At 38.0% G+C, this 18,468-nt stretch overlaps 1 protein-coding gene across 1 annotated transcript in view; it reads left to right on the forward strand.

Moving 5' to 3' along the window:
* The window catches only part of LOC102828716 (tripartite motif-containing protein 43-like), an 18,057-nt gene extending 2,749 nt beyond the window's left edge, over nucleotides 1-15,308 (forward strand). The window contains exons 2-7 of the mRNA XM_006871226.1: nucleotides 1,754-1,849; nucleotides 2,834-3,061; nucleotides 4,531-4,553; nucleotides 4,732-4,829; nucleotides 6,245-6,427; nucleotides 15,241-15,308. Coding sequence (XP_006871288.1) covers nucleotides 1,754-1,849; nucleotides 2,834-3,061; nucleotides 4,531-4,553; nucleotides 4,732-4,829; nucleotides 6,245-6,427; nucleotides 15,241-15,308 — 696 coding nt within the window. The remainder of the gene's footprint in view (nucleotides 1-1,753; nucleotides 1,850-2,833; nucleotides 3,062-4,530; nucleotides 4,554-4,731; nucleotides 4,830-6,244; nucleotides 6,428-15,240) is intronic.
* Nucleotides 15,309-18,468: the final 3,160 nt, after the last annotated feature.

The following is an 18,468-nucleotide window of genomic DNA, read 5'->3' on the forward strand; positions in this document are numbered from 1 at the left end:
CTTCTTTCTTGTCTTCTTACTGCCTTTTTGCTTTCTTCCTGTATGATGTTCTCAATGTCATTCTACAACTCTGGTCTTCAGTTTTTAGTGCCTAAGGCGTTAAATCTGTTCTTCAGACAATATCTAAATTCAGGTGGGATATACTCAAGGTCATATTTTGGCTCTCGTGGACTTGTTTTCATTTTTTTCAGCTTCAGCCTGAATTTGCATATAAGTAATTGATGCTCTGTCCAACAATCTTCCCCTAGCTTTGTTTTGGCTATTTATATGGAGATTTGCCACTGTCTGTTCCCACAGATGAAGTCAATTTAATTTTTGTGTATTCCATCTGGTGAGTTCCATGTATATAGTTTTATTTTGTTGTTCAAAAACGGTATTTTCAATGAAGAAGTCATTGGTATTTCAAAATTTTATTATGAGATCTCCAGCATCATTTCTATCACCAAGGCCATATTTTCCAACTACTAAGTCTCCTCTTTTTCCAACCTTTGCATTCCAATCACAAGTAATTATCAATACACCTTGACAGCATGTTTGATCAATTTCAAACTGAAGAAGTTGGTAGAAATCTTCAATATCATCAATACTGGCTTCAGTGGTTGGTACTTAAATTTGAACAGTAGTGGTATTAACTGGTCTTCCTTGTAGGTATATGGATATTATCCTGTCAGACAGTATTGGACTTTTAGATAGATCTTGAAATGTTCTTTTTGATGATGAACGCAATACCATTCCTCTTCAATTTGACATTTCCATTATAGTAAACCACATAATTGTCAGATTAAAAATGGCCAATATCAATCCATTTCATCTCATTAGTGCTTAGGATATCGATGTTTATGTTCCATTTAATTTCTGACAACTTCAAATTTTCCCAGGTTCATACTTCATACATTCAATGTTCCAATTATTAATGGATTTTTATAGCTATTTCTTCTCATTTGAGTTGTGATTCATCAGCAAATGAAGGTCCCGAAATCTTTGCTCCATTCATGTCATCATGGTCAACTCTACTTTGAGGTGGCAACTCTTCACCAGTCGTATTTTGAGTGTCTTCCAACCTGAGGGGCCCATCTTCCAGTAGTATATCTGACAGTAATCTGGTTCTATTCATCATGTTTCAATCAATATTCAGTATTCTGGTGTTGACAGTATTCCACTGCTATGCATAATGCTTTCAACGACTGAAAATTCAGAATTATTGTATCTCTTCTTCTTCCCTGAAGGTTACCACCTAGGAAACCCTAAAGTGCAGTTGTACTCTGTCTTGCTATGATAGCTATTAGCCTGAATCTATTCCACAATAGCATCAGTAGACCCAAATTTTGTAGTAAGCTGTTTATCTGAAAATTATATATTTAATAAAATCCTCATTTGTTAGTTTCTTTAGGCAAACAATGACATAAAATTTTGTTGTTCTCTAGCCAGAAAGTCCCCCAAAAACATAATTACAGAGGGTACACAGGAAAACATTTCATTTTTTTTTCAATCTCCGTAAAGTACAATCTTACTAAAATATAATGCTGCTATCCATTAGCTAGGAGTCCTGGTGTTGCACTGTGGGTTAAGACTCTGGACTGCAAGATCAGTTTGAATCACAAGATTGAATCACTACCCACTCCTTGGAAACTCTTTACAGGGTCATTATGGGTCAGAACCGACTCAACAGCACTTAACAACATCCATTAATTATGGTACAAAATCAGTAATATTTGTTTTCTATGGTACTTATATTCATACTTTTTATTTCCAGGAGAAGCTCTTAAGGCAAATGAGATCAATATGGAAAAAGATTCAAGAAAATGAAATAAATCTAAAGAAAGAGAGCCAAATTACCAAAGACTGGAGAGTAAGTATGAGACTTTTTTCCACGGAACCAACTTGTTGCAGACTTGCTATAAGTTTGTCCCTTAAGAACTTCATCTGGAATCCTAATGTGTCATGAGTGGTTTATCCATAGGAAAACACTAATCTACCATTTCAATGTTAGGTAGATTATTATTACTCCCAATATATCAGCAGCTCAAAAGGAAAAAGAAAATGTGGTTACTAGGACAAAATATGAAAATGGTGAAAGGTCTGGTGATCTAGTTCTGGAGGGAAAAGGGGGAGGCCATTGACAGCCCTAAACAGTACAGTTCTCTGACTCACCTGGTCTCTCAATGAGTTGGAGATGCCTCAGCATTAGATGGCATTAATTTAATAGTCGGCTATAATCTCAGTGGCTTATATGTGGCCTTTCAGATTTTAGAGGATAGAGTCATGGTGTGGTGCTGTAGGTTAATGTACTGGACTACTATGTTTGTTTGAATTGCTAGGTTGGTGGTTCAAGCTCACCAGCTGCTCCTTGGAAACCCTATACAGTGTTACTATGGGTCAGAACTGACTCGACAACACACACACACACACACACACACACACGCATAATAGCTATGAGAAACATCTCTTCAGATATTTCAGGAATTTACAAATTGAAAATATTTTGAGAGAAAGGTGGATTTGGTTCATGAGTGGAACACAAAGGAAGGAATGAGACAGGGATGACTGATTTATGATAAATGAAAGGACATGGGTTTGGGTTGTGTGTGATGGATTGGTTGTTGGTAAGTGCCTTAGAGTCAGTTCTGACTCATAGTGAGAGGGTTTTCAGGAGCAGTTGCGAGGTTTGAATCACTGATCCAGCAATTAGGAGTCCAGTGCTTATCCTACAGCACCACACCAGAACTCTATAGTGGATTGGTAGAGGATGTGAATCAAAGAGAAATCAATGAAATTTAAGTGGAGGAGGATAAAGATGGTCTATAGTCCATCTATAAAATCCATGTCTTTGCAGTGCTTTGTGGATGTTAGTTCATACATGTTCACCTGTGTACATCGGACATTTCCTCCAATTCTCTTTGATGAAAGCCAGCATCTAAAAGTACTGGAAAGTGAAGGCAAAAATAGTTATAAACAACTCATAAAAAGTGAAGCCGCAATGGAGCAAAAGAAAAAGGACTTAAGAGAAATGTATGAGGACCTGATGACTATGTGCCATAAATCAGATGTGGAGCTGCTTAAGGTAAGAAGTAAGAATGTACCTGGAAATCATTTATAGTATCCAAAGCCCACATATTGGACTTCCATTATGTGTTTGATACCAAGACATGATTCTGTTTCTATGGTAGAGTTTATTTCCAAACTTTAACTCCTACTTTAGACAAGAAGAACAAAGCTTCATGTCTGTCAATTACCCAGGAAACACAGCCTTCTAAACGGAAGTCCTGGTGGTGTAGTGGGTTATGTGTTGGGCTGCTAACCAAAAAGTCAGCAGTTCTAGTCCACCAGCTGCTCCTTAGGAGAATGATGAGACTTTCTATTCCCTTAAAACCCTTAGAAACCTTAAAACACTTAGAAACCCTATCCCAGGGTTGTTATGGCACACACTTACCACCCCCACTTCTAAATGTTTTCTTCACCTTGCTTCTCCCAAATCCAGAAAGGAACAACTTATTTATGAGTATTTCATTTTTCACTCCAATTTGTCAATAAGAGACATTGAGAAGGTGTCTCACTACTGCACCAATAAACAACATCCATATAAAAGGAGAGAAGATTGAAGGTGTCAAAGACACCTTAGATCAACCATCCACACTCATGGGAGCAACAGTCAAGAAATCAAGCAATGTATTGCATTAGGCAAGTCTACTGTACAAGAGCACTTTAATTTGTTGAAGAGCAAAGATGTCAATTTAAGGATGAAGGTTTGCCTGACCCAAACTATAATATTTTCAATAACCTCATATGCATGCGAAAGTTGAACAGTGAATAAGGGAGACCAGAGGAGAATTGATGCATTTGAGTTATGGTGTTGGAAGAGAATATTAAAAGTACCATGGACTGCCAAAGAACAAAGAAATGCAGCCAGAGTGCTCCTTGGAAGCCAGGGTGGCCAGAGTTTGTCTCTCATACTTTGGACATATTGTCAGGTGGGACCAGTCACTGGAGAAGTATATCTTGTGTATTAAAGTGGAGGACCAGATAGAAAGAGGAAGACCACCAATGACATGGATTGGCACAGTGACAGCAGTGATGGGCTCAGGTGCAGCAATGATTGTGAGGTTGGCCAGGACCTAGTAGTGTTTTGTTCTGTTGTGCATAGGGTCACTATGAGTCAGTATTGACTTGATGGCACCTAACAACAATAACAACATTTACTTTCTCCTTCTCTTTAGCAATCTTAGAATTGAATTACCTTTATTCTGAGACATTGTTTTTTGTAGACAAGACAAGAGAAAGACCTCTTTGCTGTCAGCTAATGGTTGCAACATTGCTGTGTTTTATTCATTCACCTATTGGTTTCTGAATTCATTGAGAATTCTGATTCTGTACAACTGTACTGGGATTGTCCTTAGAAAAATTAAAATGAATTTCAAGAAGTGTAGCAGTGGCTAGTTGGTATCCTTCTAAATTTGCCCCAAACTAAGGACTGGATGGTTAGAATCACTGATTAAGAAGAATTCTAAAATTTTTTTGTAATTCTTTTTACAGAGTTTCGAAGACTTATTGACAAGGTAAGTTTGGCCTTCAAAGTGAGAGCGCATTTTATAGAAATATTATTTTCTGTATATACATGTTATATATGATTTGTTGGGTATTTTCAATCCCCCTTCATCACAAATTAGCCTTTTTTCTTTCCTGTGGTACAGAAAGGTATATGTTTCAGGGCTCAGTAGATCTTTGCTCTTACAGGAGTGAGTTCGTGCAGCAGCACATGCCCCAGCCTGTGAACCCAGCTCTCAATGCAAGACCCATACCTGGACTGATAGAGAAAGTCAAACAATTTCAAGGTGAATGTCAGCCTATTGGGTGTGCCCTCAGTCAGAGAATGTCAGTAATGGTATTCTATGAGCAATATTTCCCTTTTTAATAATCATTGGTTGATTTAGGAGAGAGCAGTTTGAAAAAAAGGTATTTATAGTCATATGAGTACTATGATAATATGAAAAGTATCTGAATGAAAGATGGGGAAATGATAAATGTGAATCAGATCTGTAACAAATTACTTAGAAATTGAGAAAAAGGAAACCATCAGAAAAAGGGCTCCTTGAGACCTAGAATCATCCTCAGCTACTGTATCATTGTTTAATGAGTCATTATGACAGAATGTTTAAGTTTTTAAGTATAACCGAATGTATAATAATGTGCATTTTCATGTAATAATGTACAATAATATATAATAATGTGATCAGAAAAAAGAAATTGGATAAACATACAGAAACCAGAATCAAGGGCTCTGCAGAGAAATGCAGAAACCACACTTCTGTGCAACTCTAAATCAAGGTGGGGGTTGATGAGTCCAGTAACGTAGGGTTATGAATTGGGCTGCGAACCGCAAGGTCAGCAATTGGAAACTACCAGCTGTTCCATGGGAGAAAGATGACGCTTTCTGCTACAGTAAAGATTTACAGCCTCGGAAACTCTGCACAGGGTCATTATGAGGCAGAACCTACTCCATGGCACATAACCACCACCACCACCATGGTAGACCTAAACCAGGGGTTGAGCCTGCCAGGGAACCAACTGAGATGGAACCAAGCGGAAAAGCCAGAAAAATTTTAACAGGAGACCCCTTTTAAGAAAACATGTTGTTGTTAAGTGTCATAGTGACCCTGTATAGGGTTTCCAAGGAGTGGCTGGTGAGCTTGAACCACCGACCTTGCTTGAGGTTCAAACCGACTTTGCAGTCCAGTGCATTTACCCGCAGCACCATATCAGGACTCCAAATATGATATACCTGGTAAAGTCATCATTTGTTTAGATCAACCTTTTTTTTTTTTGTCCTAGATGGGCAGTAGAAGTAAGTTATATGTCTTTGGACTTTGAAGTGCCTAGTTTTCTGGTTTTTAGTATGCCATGAAAAGCAACAAAAAGATGCCATGACTTCCCTACCATGTATATTATATGATATTTTAGAGATTTTTATTCTATTTTCTTGTGAGGTATTTGTTTCTTTTCTACATCCATTGATACCCTTTAATCTGATTTTTCAGCCAGAACTTCCTTTGTAATTGTAGCCTGTTTTTCCACTGACAATTTACATCCAGTTAAACATTCATTCCATGTTAAGTGCCCTCATAGTGACTGGAAAGCATCTGGTGGGTTTGAACTGCTGACCTTGTGGTTCATAGTCTAGTGCTGATTTACAGTATCACACCAAGAATATAAAAATTGTTTTGATGGGAATATTCTCTTCTTTCCACAGTGAATATTTTATTTGAGTATGAAACATGCAGTAAGAACTGTATGCTGTTTGAGGACGTGAGACATAGATCTGATCTTCAAGATGTGCCTTTTCACTCTAGTAGATCTAACTGCTTTCCTGCTTGGGAAGCCCAGGAATTCACTTCTGGAAAACATTACTGGGAGATAGATGTGAACAATTCTTGTAACTGGGCTGTGGGAGTCTCTAAGGATTCATATATAAGAAGGAATAGCTTAGTGGCTAGGTCTAGAGACACATTTTTTCTTTTATGCATGAAGGAGGGTAATCATTACAATCTCTTGACCACCTCATCAATGATTTTTCAGTATGTAGAGAAACCTCTGAGGTGCATTGGAGTCTTTGTTGACTTTGACAATAAAAGTGTGAGTTTTATTAATGTTTACAAAAGTTCCATCATATGGAACTACCTGTTTGGCTCCTTCAAGTTTTCACTCAAGCCTTTCTTTTGCACTGATTGCAAATAATTAAGGAGTAATTGGAGTCCTGGTGTAGAGCTGTGGGTTAATGCGTTGGATTGAAAAGTTGGTTTGAACCACAAGGTTGGCAGTTTAAGCCCACCAGCTCCTTGGAAACCCTATACACGGTTGCTATGGGTTGGAACTGACTCGATGGAGTAGTCAGGAACCTGGGAATTCCATATCTCAGGGACCGTTTCTAAAAATGAAGTTAATCACACTTTACTATGTCTTAGGTTTTTTTATTTGAATATAAGTATAAATGTAGCTTGAAATGAAAGAATGTTGATTTAATATTTAAATTAAAACTATTTTTGTGACCCATTACTTGGAATGCATGGTATGATTAGTCATCTGCTTTATAAGCTTGCTATATGATTCATTAAGTCTAATTCCTTGTTTTGTTCTTGGGTGTATATATACATATATTTTCCCCCTGAGTTTTATAATTTAAACTATATTTGTTGTAAATTGGATTTTGTGAGGCTCAGTCTTAGCATAGATGATTATTTGAAAGACACCTTTGTTGAGAATTTGGGAAATGAGCTAAGAACCCATGTATCAATAACATTAGATTAAAAGAGAAATGATTGGTAATAGTTTGGAGGTTTTGGTAAGTTGTATTTCATTCTTGTTTGACTTAATTTTTATTTCATTTTTAAAATTGTATCTATCACCAGTACCCTGAAGCTTTTAAGCAGGATACTGTTCAATTCCCATGTGTCTGATCTTTTTTCTTTGATCCTCCTATTGTTGAGTTCTAATTTTATAGCATTGTGACCCGAAAAGATGTTTTATAGTATTTCAATGTTTTAAAATTAATTGAGATTTGCTTTGTGACATAACATGTCTTTGATTCTGGAGAACGTTCTATGTGCACTCAAAAAGCATGTACGTAGCACTCTTATTTGGTTGAGTGCTCTGTATATGTGTATGAGGTCAAGTTGTTTGTTTTTAATTTTACTTGTGTATCTCTGTTGCATTTCTTTCTGGTTCTGTCCTTCATCAAAAGTGTTGTATTAACTATGGGTCGGAACCGACTCGACGGCACACAACAACAACAACAACAACAATATTATTGTAAAGTTGTCTATTTCTTTCTTCATTTCTATTAGTTTGATGTATGTATTTTGAGCCCTTTCATTGGGGGCATAAATATTTATTATGGTGTGCTCTGTTGTTCAGTTGACTTCTTAATCATGATATAATGTCTGTCTTTGTCTCTATGCTGGGTTTTGCCTTAAAGTCTATTTCTATCAGAGATTAAATTTGTCAGTTCTGCTCATTTTTGTTTGCCATTAGCTTGAACCTGTGTGAATCTGCTCTTCCATACCAAACTTCTTTCACTAAATCTACTCACAAAAGTTCAAGATGCTCACACTACATCTGGCCAGTCTTTTACCAGTAAATGTCTCTCTCTTGCCATCCCTGCTTAACTTCTCTCAGAAATCAAATCATTCAATATTCTTCTCTAATCTTTCCTGTGATGTTCAAGTTTCTAGGATTTTCATCTGTGCCTATTTCATGTGGTCTCTTGTATCTTTGTTGTAGCGGGTCCATGTGCTGTGTGCTGTGTCTGCCTAGTCCATCATTTTGCCTTCCTCCAACCTTCTTGATCCTATTCTAACACCAACTATCCCTTCCGTAGCACCCTACTTCTATGTTAAATTCCATAATCCATTGCAATGGCCATACTGAACTCACAGATTATGATTTGGCACTTATTAGGGAAGCTCTGGTAGTGTAGTGGTTATGAATTGAGCTGTGAACCTCAAGGTCAGCAGTTCGAAACTACCAGCTGTTCCACAGGAGAAAGATACGGCTTTCTGTTCCCATAAAGATTTACAGCCTCGGAAACCCTGTACAGGGTCACTATGAGTCAGAACCGACTCCACGGCACATACCAAGGGAAGTTAACAGGGTACAATTAAGGATCAGAAACCACTTACAATATAGCAGTTCTCTGGACAGGAGAGCTCCTTAATCATATTACAGGCATGCCTTTCTCTGGTCATCAGCTTTTCAGTTTTGTAACCCCTTTGGCCTCTTCCCAGTTCAGATAAGTGTTACAAGCTCCTTCAGTCTACTGATAAATGTCCAAAGGGCACCCAATTCTACAAGCCAGCTTCCTGCCTGAAGTCAGCTGCTCTTTCTGTACTACTGCCTCTGCTGTCACCTATACTGCTGCTGTCTCTGCTTCATTGCTCAAGGACTTCTTTTTCTGTTTGTGGTTCTTTTTTCTTGATGCTGGAGATTGCATAATTGAATTTTACAAGACCAATGACTTATTCCTTGCAAGTACCTTTTTAAAACAACAACAACAACAACAACATAGATGTTGACTGTTCCATCTCCAGACGGAATATACAGGTATCAAATTGACTGCATCTGTGAAAAAATATGATGGTTAAGCTCAATATAATCAGCCCAAACAATGCCAGAAGTCAACCATGGAACAGATCATCAATTGTTCATATGCAACTTTGTGTTGAAGCTGAAGAAAATTAAAACAATCTTGACTAAATCCTATCTGAATATAGAGACCATCTCAAGCATAGATTTGAATAATTGGACACTGACAACCAAAGAGCAGATGAGTTGTGGAATGACATCAAGAACATTATACATGAAGAAAGCAAAATACAATTAAAAATCAGGAGAGAAAAGAGCAAAATGGGTGTCAGAAGAAAGTCTGAAACTTGTTCTTGGATTTAGAAACCAAAACAACTATAAAAAATGATAAACTAAAAGAACCGAACAGAGAATTTCAAAGGGAAGCTTGAGAAGACAAAGTGTTAGAGTGAAATGTGCAAAGAGTTTGAAAACCAAAAAGGAAGGATACTATTAGCATGTCTCAGCTGAAAGAAACTGAAGAAGAAATTCATGTCCTAAGTTAAAACATTGAAGGATTTTGTGGGCAAACTATTGAATGACTTAGGAAGCATCAAAAAAGATGGAAGAGTCACTGTTCCAAAAAGAATTGGTCAATTTCAACCATTTAACGAGTTGCCATAAGATCAAAAACTAATGGTATCAAAGGAAGATGCCCAAACTGCACTGAAGACATTGGTGAAAAACAAGGTTCCAATTGATGAAATACCAATTGTAATGTTTCAGTAAAATGATGCAGTGCTGGAGGCACTCATTAGTCTTTGCCAGAAGTTTGGAAGACTGCTACATGGAAAAACCAATTAAAAGAGAGCCACATTTGTGCCCATTACAACGAAGGGTCACTCACAGAATGTGGAAATTATCAATATCGTTAATATCATAAGAAAGTAAAATTTTACTGAAGACAATTTAAAAACTGGTTGCAGCAGTACATAAACAGGAAGCTGCTAGAAATTCAAACTGGATTGAAAGAGGATGTGAAACAAGTAATGTTACTGACGATGTCAGATGGATCTTGGCGGAAAGCAGGAAGATATCAGAAAGATGTTTACTTGTACTTTATTGACTATGCAAAGGTGTTCAACTGGGTGGATCATAATAAACTATGGATAACATTGCAAAGAATGGGAATTCCAGAACACTTAACTGTGATCATGAGTCCTGTACATAGATGAAGAGGCATTTGTTTGAATAGAACAACTAGATGGTTTAGAAAATCAAGAAAGGCATGCATCAGGGTTATATCCTTTCACCATGTGTATTCAATCTGAACACTGAGCAAATGATCTGAGAAGCTGGACTGTATGAAGAGGAATGTGGCATCAGAAATGGAGGAAGTCTCAGTAACAACCTTTGATATGCAGATGATGCAACTTTGCTGGCAAAGAGGACTTGAAGCACTTACTGATGAAGATCAGTATGATTTATATCTCAACGTAAAGGAAACAAAAATGCTTACAACTGGACCAATAAACAGCATCATGGTAAACAGAGAAAAGATTAAACTTTTCAAAGAATTCATTTTACTTGGATCCACATTCAAAGGAAATAACAGTCAAGCAATCAAATACAGCATTGTGCAAATTTTCTATCAAAGATCTCTTTAAACTGTTAAAGAGCAAAATGTCACGTTGAGCACTAAAGTGCACCTCACCCACGCCATGTTATTTTCAATTGTCTCATATGCTTGCGAAAGCTGGACAATGAATAAGGAAGACAGGAAAATAATCTGTGCATTTTAATTAAGGGGTGTCGGTGAAGAATGTTGAATACACCATGAACTGCCAGAAGACTGAAAAAATCTGTTGTGGAAGAAATATAGACAGAATACTCTGGAAACATGTATGGCATTACTACATCTGCAAGAAGTGGTAGGCAAGGAGATTTCCGGTGCTTCCCTGACCGGGCAGCACAGGTACGCAGGCTCCAGAGAAAACAGGGGTGGTATCGCACAGGGGAGGCCCCCGCCTGGTAGACAGACAGCCTTTGGGCAAACATAAAACATTAGGCTTTAACATTATGAGTTTGCTTTTTAAAAAAATCAAACTGCTGAGGAGTTACAAGCATTCTGAGCTTCCACCCTCCTGCACTCAGCTCCCACCCCGGGGACTGCCCCACCCATTGTAGAGCTTGGGGCACAGGGCTTGAGCGGATCCTTTCAGAGGGCAGACGCTCTCGGAGAGCTAGCAGGGCCACAGGAACTAGTGTGGTCCATCCCAGGGGGGGCCTCATTGCCACGTTGGGCATTGTTGGCGTGGATATAGGGCAAATTGGGGTGCTCACAGCACAGGTAAACAGAAAGAGGCATTTTAGACGTCATCAGACACAGCCACACCATCTGCCTGCAGCCACTACCCCCGTCCCCCACTCCTTCCGCCTAGGCTAGCCCTCTGCCCAGCCTCCGCACCTCAGGCCCGCCCATCAAGGCGCAGGCCAGCCCAAGCTGAGACGCCCTTGACTAGTTGTTTACCACCAATAACAAAGCAGTCCTGCTGTATCTCTGTGTGTTAATGCGCCAGACTGCAAAGCCTTTTGAACTGCAAGGAATGTGATTTGAGCTCACCAGCTGCACCTTGGAAACTCTATACTGGGTCGCTGTGGGTCATGATCAACTCCACAGCATATCAACAAGGAGAAGAACTCAGAAGGGGCTGAAAGAGAGTTAGGACACCAAAGAGTTGCTTATATTAAGCTACACTTTTTTCCTCTCTTTCTTCTGCCCCTCCCCCCTTGTTTCTTTTCTTTTGTGATTGTTGTTGTTAAGTGCCATCAAGTCAGTTCCGACCCATAGCAACCCTGAACAGGGTTTCCAAGGCTGTAAATCTTTACGGGAGCAGAAAGCCTCATCTTTCTCCTGCAGAGCAGCTGGTAGTTTCGAACTGCTGGCCTTGCGGTTTGCAGCTCGATTCATAACCATTACGATTAGAGCATGCCTTATTCAAGAGCACAGGCCAGCCCAAGCTGAGACACCCTTGAACAGTTGTTTACCACCAATAACAAAGCAGTCCTGCTGTGGCTGACTGCAAAGCCTTTTGAACTGTAAGGACTGTGGTTCGAGCCCACCAGCTGCTCCTTGGAAACCCTATACTGGGTCGCTGTGGGTCACGATCTACTCCACAGCATATCAACAAGGAGAAGAGCTCAGAAGGGACTGAAAGAGAGTTAGAACATTAAAGACTTACTTAACTAAGTTACGCTTTTTTCTCTTTCTTCTGCCCCTCCCCCCTTTTTTCTTTTTCCCCATCGTTCTTTTTTTGTTTTGTTTTTTTTTGTTGTTGTTTTGCTTTGTTTTTCTCTCATTATTGCTTTTGTTTTTTATGTTGATTTTGGTTTTGTTTTCTACCCAACTGCTGTTGTTTGGCTGTTAAAAGCCTCCCTTCTGCTATTGGAGGACTCTTTGTCCCCCTACATTACACGAAAAGAGTCAGCAACTGCTGCCAAATAGCCAAGCTGCAATAACACTTTATAAAACACCAAAACCCAGACAAGAACCAATACCAGCTGCCATAAACCAGGGAAACAGGCAACACCTGTAAAAGTTACTCTGAGTTAAGCAATAAGAAGAGTGAAAAGGGAAGACCACATCCTGATCACATCTTCTTGGAGGCAATCAGAAAACATAAAAAATTACCAAAATACATAATTAATTATTAGGGCCACAGATAAACATTAAACATGTGCAAGAAGTGGTAGGCAAGACTTCATCTCATATACTTTGAATATGTTATCAGGAGGGACCTGTCATTGAATGAGGACACCAAGGGAGATTGTCAATGGCATGGATTGACAAAGTGACTGCAACAATGGGCTCAAAAGAACAATTGTGCAGCTCTCAAAAGAGGATTGTGCAGCACTGGGCATTGTTTGTTCTGTTGTGCATAGGGTTGCTATGAGTTGGAAACAAGTTGATGGCACCTAACAACAGCCAATTGATTCTGCCAAAAGGCACAATTAGAAACGACCAGCACCTTCCCTTTAGAAGTGGGTGAATAAGTTCCTAGGAGTTGGGACAAATTCTTAAAGACACCTATCCTACCCCTTATCAAATATTCAACTCAATCCCTGTGCAGAAATACAGATAATTCTATATATAAAAAAGGTGGAGGGCAGCGATTTATGAGTGTCTTATTTCTAATGCTAATGAGCAGAAGATGAGAACAAAACTTCTCATTTCAGGAATACTCATTCTAACCTAGAGTAACCACCACTATCCATCATCTAATTGTTTATTGCAGGAGCCTTAATTACATGGAAGCTGGGTGGTACTAGGATGTAGGATGTGCGACACTGTCTCTGTCTCAGTTGTTTACTGAGGACATTCCATGCTCCCCAACTTCAAATGCTTTTCCTAGCACCCTCTCCTACTTTGTATTTAGTTGGATAAGGGGAAAGAAAGGAAGGTATAGGAAATAAATAAAAAGGGACCCTTGCAAGAGCAGAGAGGAGGGCACCTCCCTTTCACAGACTTCCCCAAGAAGTCCTTGAGTACTTATTTCTGCTTCTCCAATGAGAAATGTCCCCAGTATTTCCAAATACACCATAAACTGAGCAACCAGGAACTTAACCAAGGTTTTAATCCCTTTGACATAGATACTCTCTTTCTTTAGGGTCCAGATCAGTTGGAATCAGAATCTCCTGAGGAAGATGATATGGAGTTATTGTCTTTAGACCCCTTATCTGTATCCTCATCCTCACTACAGGAATCTAAGGAGTCACTTCCTTACTTCTTTTTCCCATCTTGTTTCTTATTTCCTGCTGATGTCTATGAAAGATCATGATTGACCTGAACAGTCTCTGGTAAACCTGTTCCTGGAATGTGTACCTCCTATTCCTCTCCTACCACTTGAAGGCTCCACATTGATAAAGACTTCAGAGACATCCATCTGAACTTGGGATTTGTCCCTCTCATCATGCTCTTGTTCTTACACATGATTCAGTTTCTCTGTATGCTGCATATTACTCAAGAGACAGGCTCTTGAGTCAAAGAGCCAGGTTCACCACGTACTGTTTCTACATCTCCTCAGCAAGATTCTTATAATGGCCCATCAGACTCTGTGGGATGTGCTCTCAGCAACTATCAATCTCTACCACATGCTATCTTTCAGGCACATGGTGTAGCTCCCTGTTCAACCACAAATACTGTTAGGACTTGTGGTATCCACTAAGAGGGACTTCTTGGGCTCTCCGTGAAATTTCATATCCTTGGAGAAGTCAGTAGTTTCCTGAGAGGGCCCCATTTCTTTCATATTTCTCTGAAAACTCTTGGGTTTGAGTTTGACACCTCTTGGGGACGTCAGAATTCTTAGAATTCTGAATTAGACCAGGGTGGTCTTTATTGAATTTAGTTGTTTTTCTTAAAATGCTTACCTTTCTTTCTGAAAATCTTGAATATATTTACATTTCATTTGCTCTGGAAGCTCTTTATATTCATTGGATAAAATCTTGGTCAATTCCTGATTGCTCAATACAGGGTAAGTTTGAGAGTACTGGGTAATACTTCTCCTTGAAGTAGCAGAAGTAAGTAGTCCAGGCCTTCTTGGGGAAATCTGGACGTTTCTTTTTTTGTTTTGTTTTGAAGGGACTCTTAACAGATTCCTGAACTTCCAGAATTATTATTTTTTTTAAGTGAAAGACTTTCTAAAATTATAAGAAATCTCTAGCCATTTATTTTTGCACATTTCTCCAGAAAAATCTTAGAAAGCTACTTTTCCCTACTTCATATGTGAGTATGCTGTTTTGAACTCTTGCTTGCAATTAGGTGGAAGGTTATTCTCCATGTGTTGCAGTAATATCATGATGCACTCTTCAGATCAGAATTATATATTTAAAATATTGTTACTCATCTGAAAGTCTTAGTGACAATTTGTCCTCTTTACACAATGGTATTTTTCATTATATGGTCCTAGTTGATACTTCAACAGGAGATCAAACTTTTTATCTCTCAAGACTCAGCAAGCAAGTTATTTCTTGAGGTCCTGTAGTGTCCATGATACCATGGTTCTGTAGAGAAAAAAAAGAAAAATTTAGAAGGAATTAGAATATGCTATTGATATATGTGCCTGCTACAACTTAATTTAACATTAACAAAGTTTTTCAGCTCCTAAATTGAAAGACACATTTTGTTTTCAGATGCGGTATCTGAACTTATTCCCTTGACCCAGCATGCCTTTCACCCAATTGCACCAAACCTACTTTAAATAAAAATCAAAGTAAATGATTCACGTATTCAAGAGGCTTGGGGTACGGGAAAATTTCAGGAAAAAGAGTAAAAGGATTTAAAATTAAAATAGAAATAGCGAAAAAACTAAGTGACTATTATTGCATAGTGTCCTAGAAAGACCACCTTCTAAATGGAGCACTGTGAACTTCTTCCACACCCCCAACCCTGAAATGTATGCACTGCAGAATTTTTTTATTATATGCATATCAAAACTTGAACTTGAGTTAAATAACTGATTTATAGACTCTTTTGGATTCATATATGGGAATAAATGATTACTGATGAATCATTCTGTTTCTTTCTCTAAATTGGAAAGATTCAACAAGAATTATACAACATTTAAAGTATTTGCTTGGTTATCTATTATTCATGTTTAAGCTTTGGTGGAAGCTTCAATTCTTTTAGACAATCTCTTTAAAATACTAGAAGGAAAAATAAAAACAATAAAAGCTTCTGCTGTGTCAATTACCACTAATAATGACCCTGTTGAACTGAGCCTGGAAAGTAAACATGTCTGAATGCATCCCTTCTAATTTTTCTCTTTCAATGTATCCCATCAGTTATTAAAATAAAACTGAGAATAGCATAAGTTAAAAGGTAAAAATAGATGTTATTAGACAGGAACATAGGAAATACATTCAAATGGAGGTGGTTTGTTGTGGTTGTGTGCTGTCAAATCGGTTCTTATAACCACCCTTAGTGATTATGAATTGCCAACCTAATGGTTACCACTCCAATGCTTATCCTAAGGAAATTTTAATGATGGGTCTTTTCAAACAATGTTGTTTGAAAGGGCATGAGGCACCCAAAGTATATTAACAGTGGGAAGCTATTACCCACCCTCAAACTTGAGGGGCAAAACAGTGGTGAAACTGAGCAATTAAATGATGTGTTCCTAAATCCTGAGAAGAGGCTTTAAGTTCAAAGAGTTTGAGAATGATCTGTGACAGGTTTAGCAAAAGTCAGAGAATTGAAACTTATAAACTGCAAGGAAAACAAACAAAAAATGATATAATAAGAAAAAGAAAATATAATCATTGTATACCTCCTGGATCAACTATGACTTTCAAGGTGTTTAGTAAACTAAATGGACACATTTTTGAAAAACAAAACCTACCTAAACTAACACAGACAGAAGGAAAAAGCTTGAACAGACCTATAACAAAAGAAGAAACTGATCTAGTCATTGAAAAATTCTAACAACAAAAAGTCTAAGCCCTGATGACTTTACAAAAAGTTCTATAACACATTTAAAAAGGAGCTGATATAAATTCTACTCAAACTATTCCAGAACACAGAAGATGGTGGAAAACTTCTGAATATATTTTAAGAAATAAGCCTAAATCTCAAACCCAAAACAGGAAAAACATCACTGAAAAAGAAAATTATAGAGTAATATTCCTTATGAACATAGAAGCAAAAATACTTAACAAAACCCTGGCTAATACAATTCAGCAATTTATCAAAAAATAACACATTATAAACTACTGGGATTCATGTCACATATGCAAGGATGGTTCAATATTAGGAAAACTATCAATTTAATTCACTATGTAAATGAAACAAAAGAACCATGGAATCATATTGATTTCTGTAGAAAGGGCATTTGACAAAGTCCTACATTCATTCCTTTGTGTGTACATGTGTGTGTTCTAAAGATAAAGCTTTATTTTACCAGGATGAATTATTGACAATGTTCAAATAGCCATTGGCAATGAAAACTTAGATTTTGAAAAACATCCAAAGAACAAACTATTGTAGTCCAGTCAGTTCTCACGTAGAGTGACCCCCTATACACTAAGGAGCTCTGGTAGCATAGTGGTTACGAGTCGGGCTGCCAGCATCAAGATCAGCAGTTCAAAACTACCAGCGTTCTTCTTCCGTAAAGATTTACAGCCTCGGAAACCCTGTGCAGGGTCACTATGAGTCAGAACTGACTCCATGGTACCTACCAGCAACAACATACACTAAGTAGAACTGCCCCACTGGGTTTCCAAGTAGTAACTACATTCATTCTTGATAAAAATATTCAACAAAATAGGAATAGAAGGGAAATTCCTCAACATAATCAAGGGCATATAAACAAATCCAACTGCCAACATCTGTCTCAATGGAAATTAAAATTAAAAGCGTTCCCTCTGTAAACAAGACCCAGAAAAGGACGCCTTATATCACCACTCCTACTCAGTATTGTACCGGAAGTCTTAGCCAGAAAAAAGGTAAGAAAGGGAAATTAAAGATATCAAAAATGGCAAAGAAGTAAACCTCTCTTTTTGCCGATGATATGATCCTATACAAAGAAACGTCTAAAGACTTAACCAAAGTATTATTGGAACTCATTAAAGATTCAGCCAAGTGGCAGGGTACAAGATGAATACACAAAAATCAGTTAGAGATTTTTACACTAATAAAGAGAACTCTGAAAAGTTCAGGAAAACAATACCATTTACAATAGTCATCAAAAGATGAAATATTTAGGACTAAATCTAAAAAAAGATTTAAAAATAGAAAACTTTAAAACACTATTACAAGAAACCCAAAAAGACTTACAAAAATGGAAGAATGTATAAGAAGACTTAACATTATGAAAACGTCAACACTATGTCCAAAGAAATCTATAGCTACAATGCAATCCCAATTAAGATTCCAACATCATTCTTTAAAGAGATGGCAAAACTAGTCCTCAACCTTATATGGAAAGGAAAGAGACCTTGAATAAGCAAATCATTGTTTATGAAGAATAAAGTTGGAAGCGTCTCACTTCCTGATCTCAAAATTTACTATACTGTCACAGTGGTCAAAACTGCCTGGTATTGGTACAATGAAAGATACAGAGATCAATAGAACATAATTGAGAACTCAGAAGTAAATCCGTCCACAGTCAGCTGATCTTTGATGTCGGCAACATATGCAGACCCGGAGACGCTGTGGCCCCTTGAGAAGACAGACAAGACTCTGGACCAGGGGCCCAATCCGGATCTGCAAGTCATGGCCCTTGTGGACCAGGACGTAAAACTCCTGAGGGCCCGGGCACATGGCCTTTGGCGAACTCACCTCCTGGCTAAAACTATTCAATTTCTCCTTATGACTGTATTGTGTGTTCTTTATCTGATTTTCTTGCTTTCAACAATGGTAGC

The sequence above is a fragment of the Chrysochloris asiatica genome, unplaced genomic scaffold, assembly GCF_000296735.1.
Source record: "Chrysochloris asiatica unplaced genomic scaffold, ChrAsi1.0 scaffold00163, whole genome shotgun sequence".
NCBI lineage: Eukaryota > Metazoa > Chordata > Mammalia > Afrosoricida > Chrysochloridae > Chrysochloris > Chrysochloris asiatica.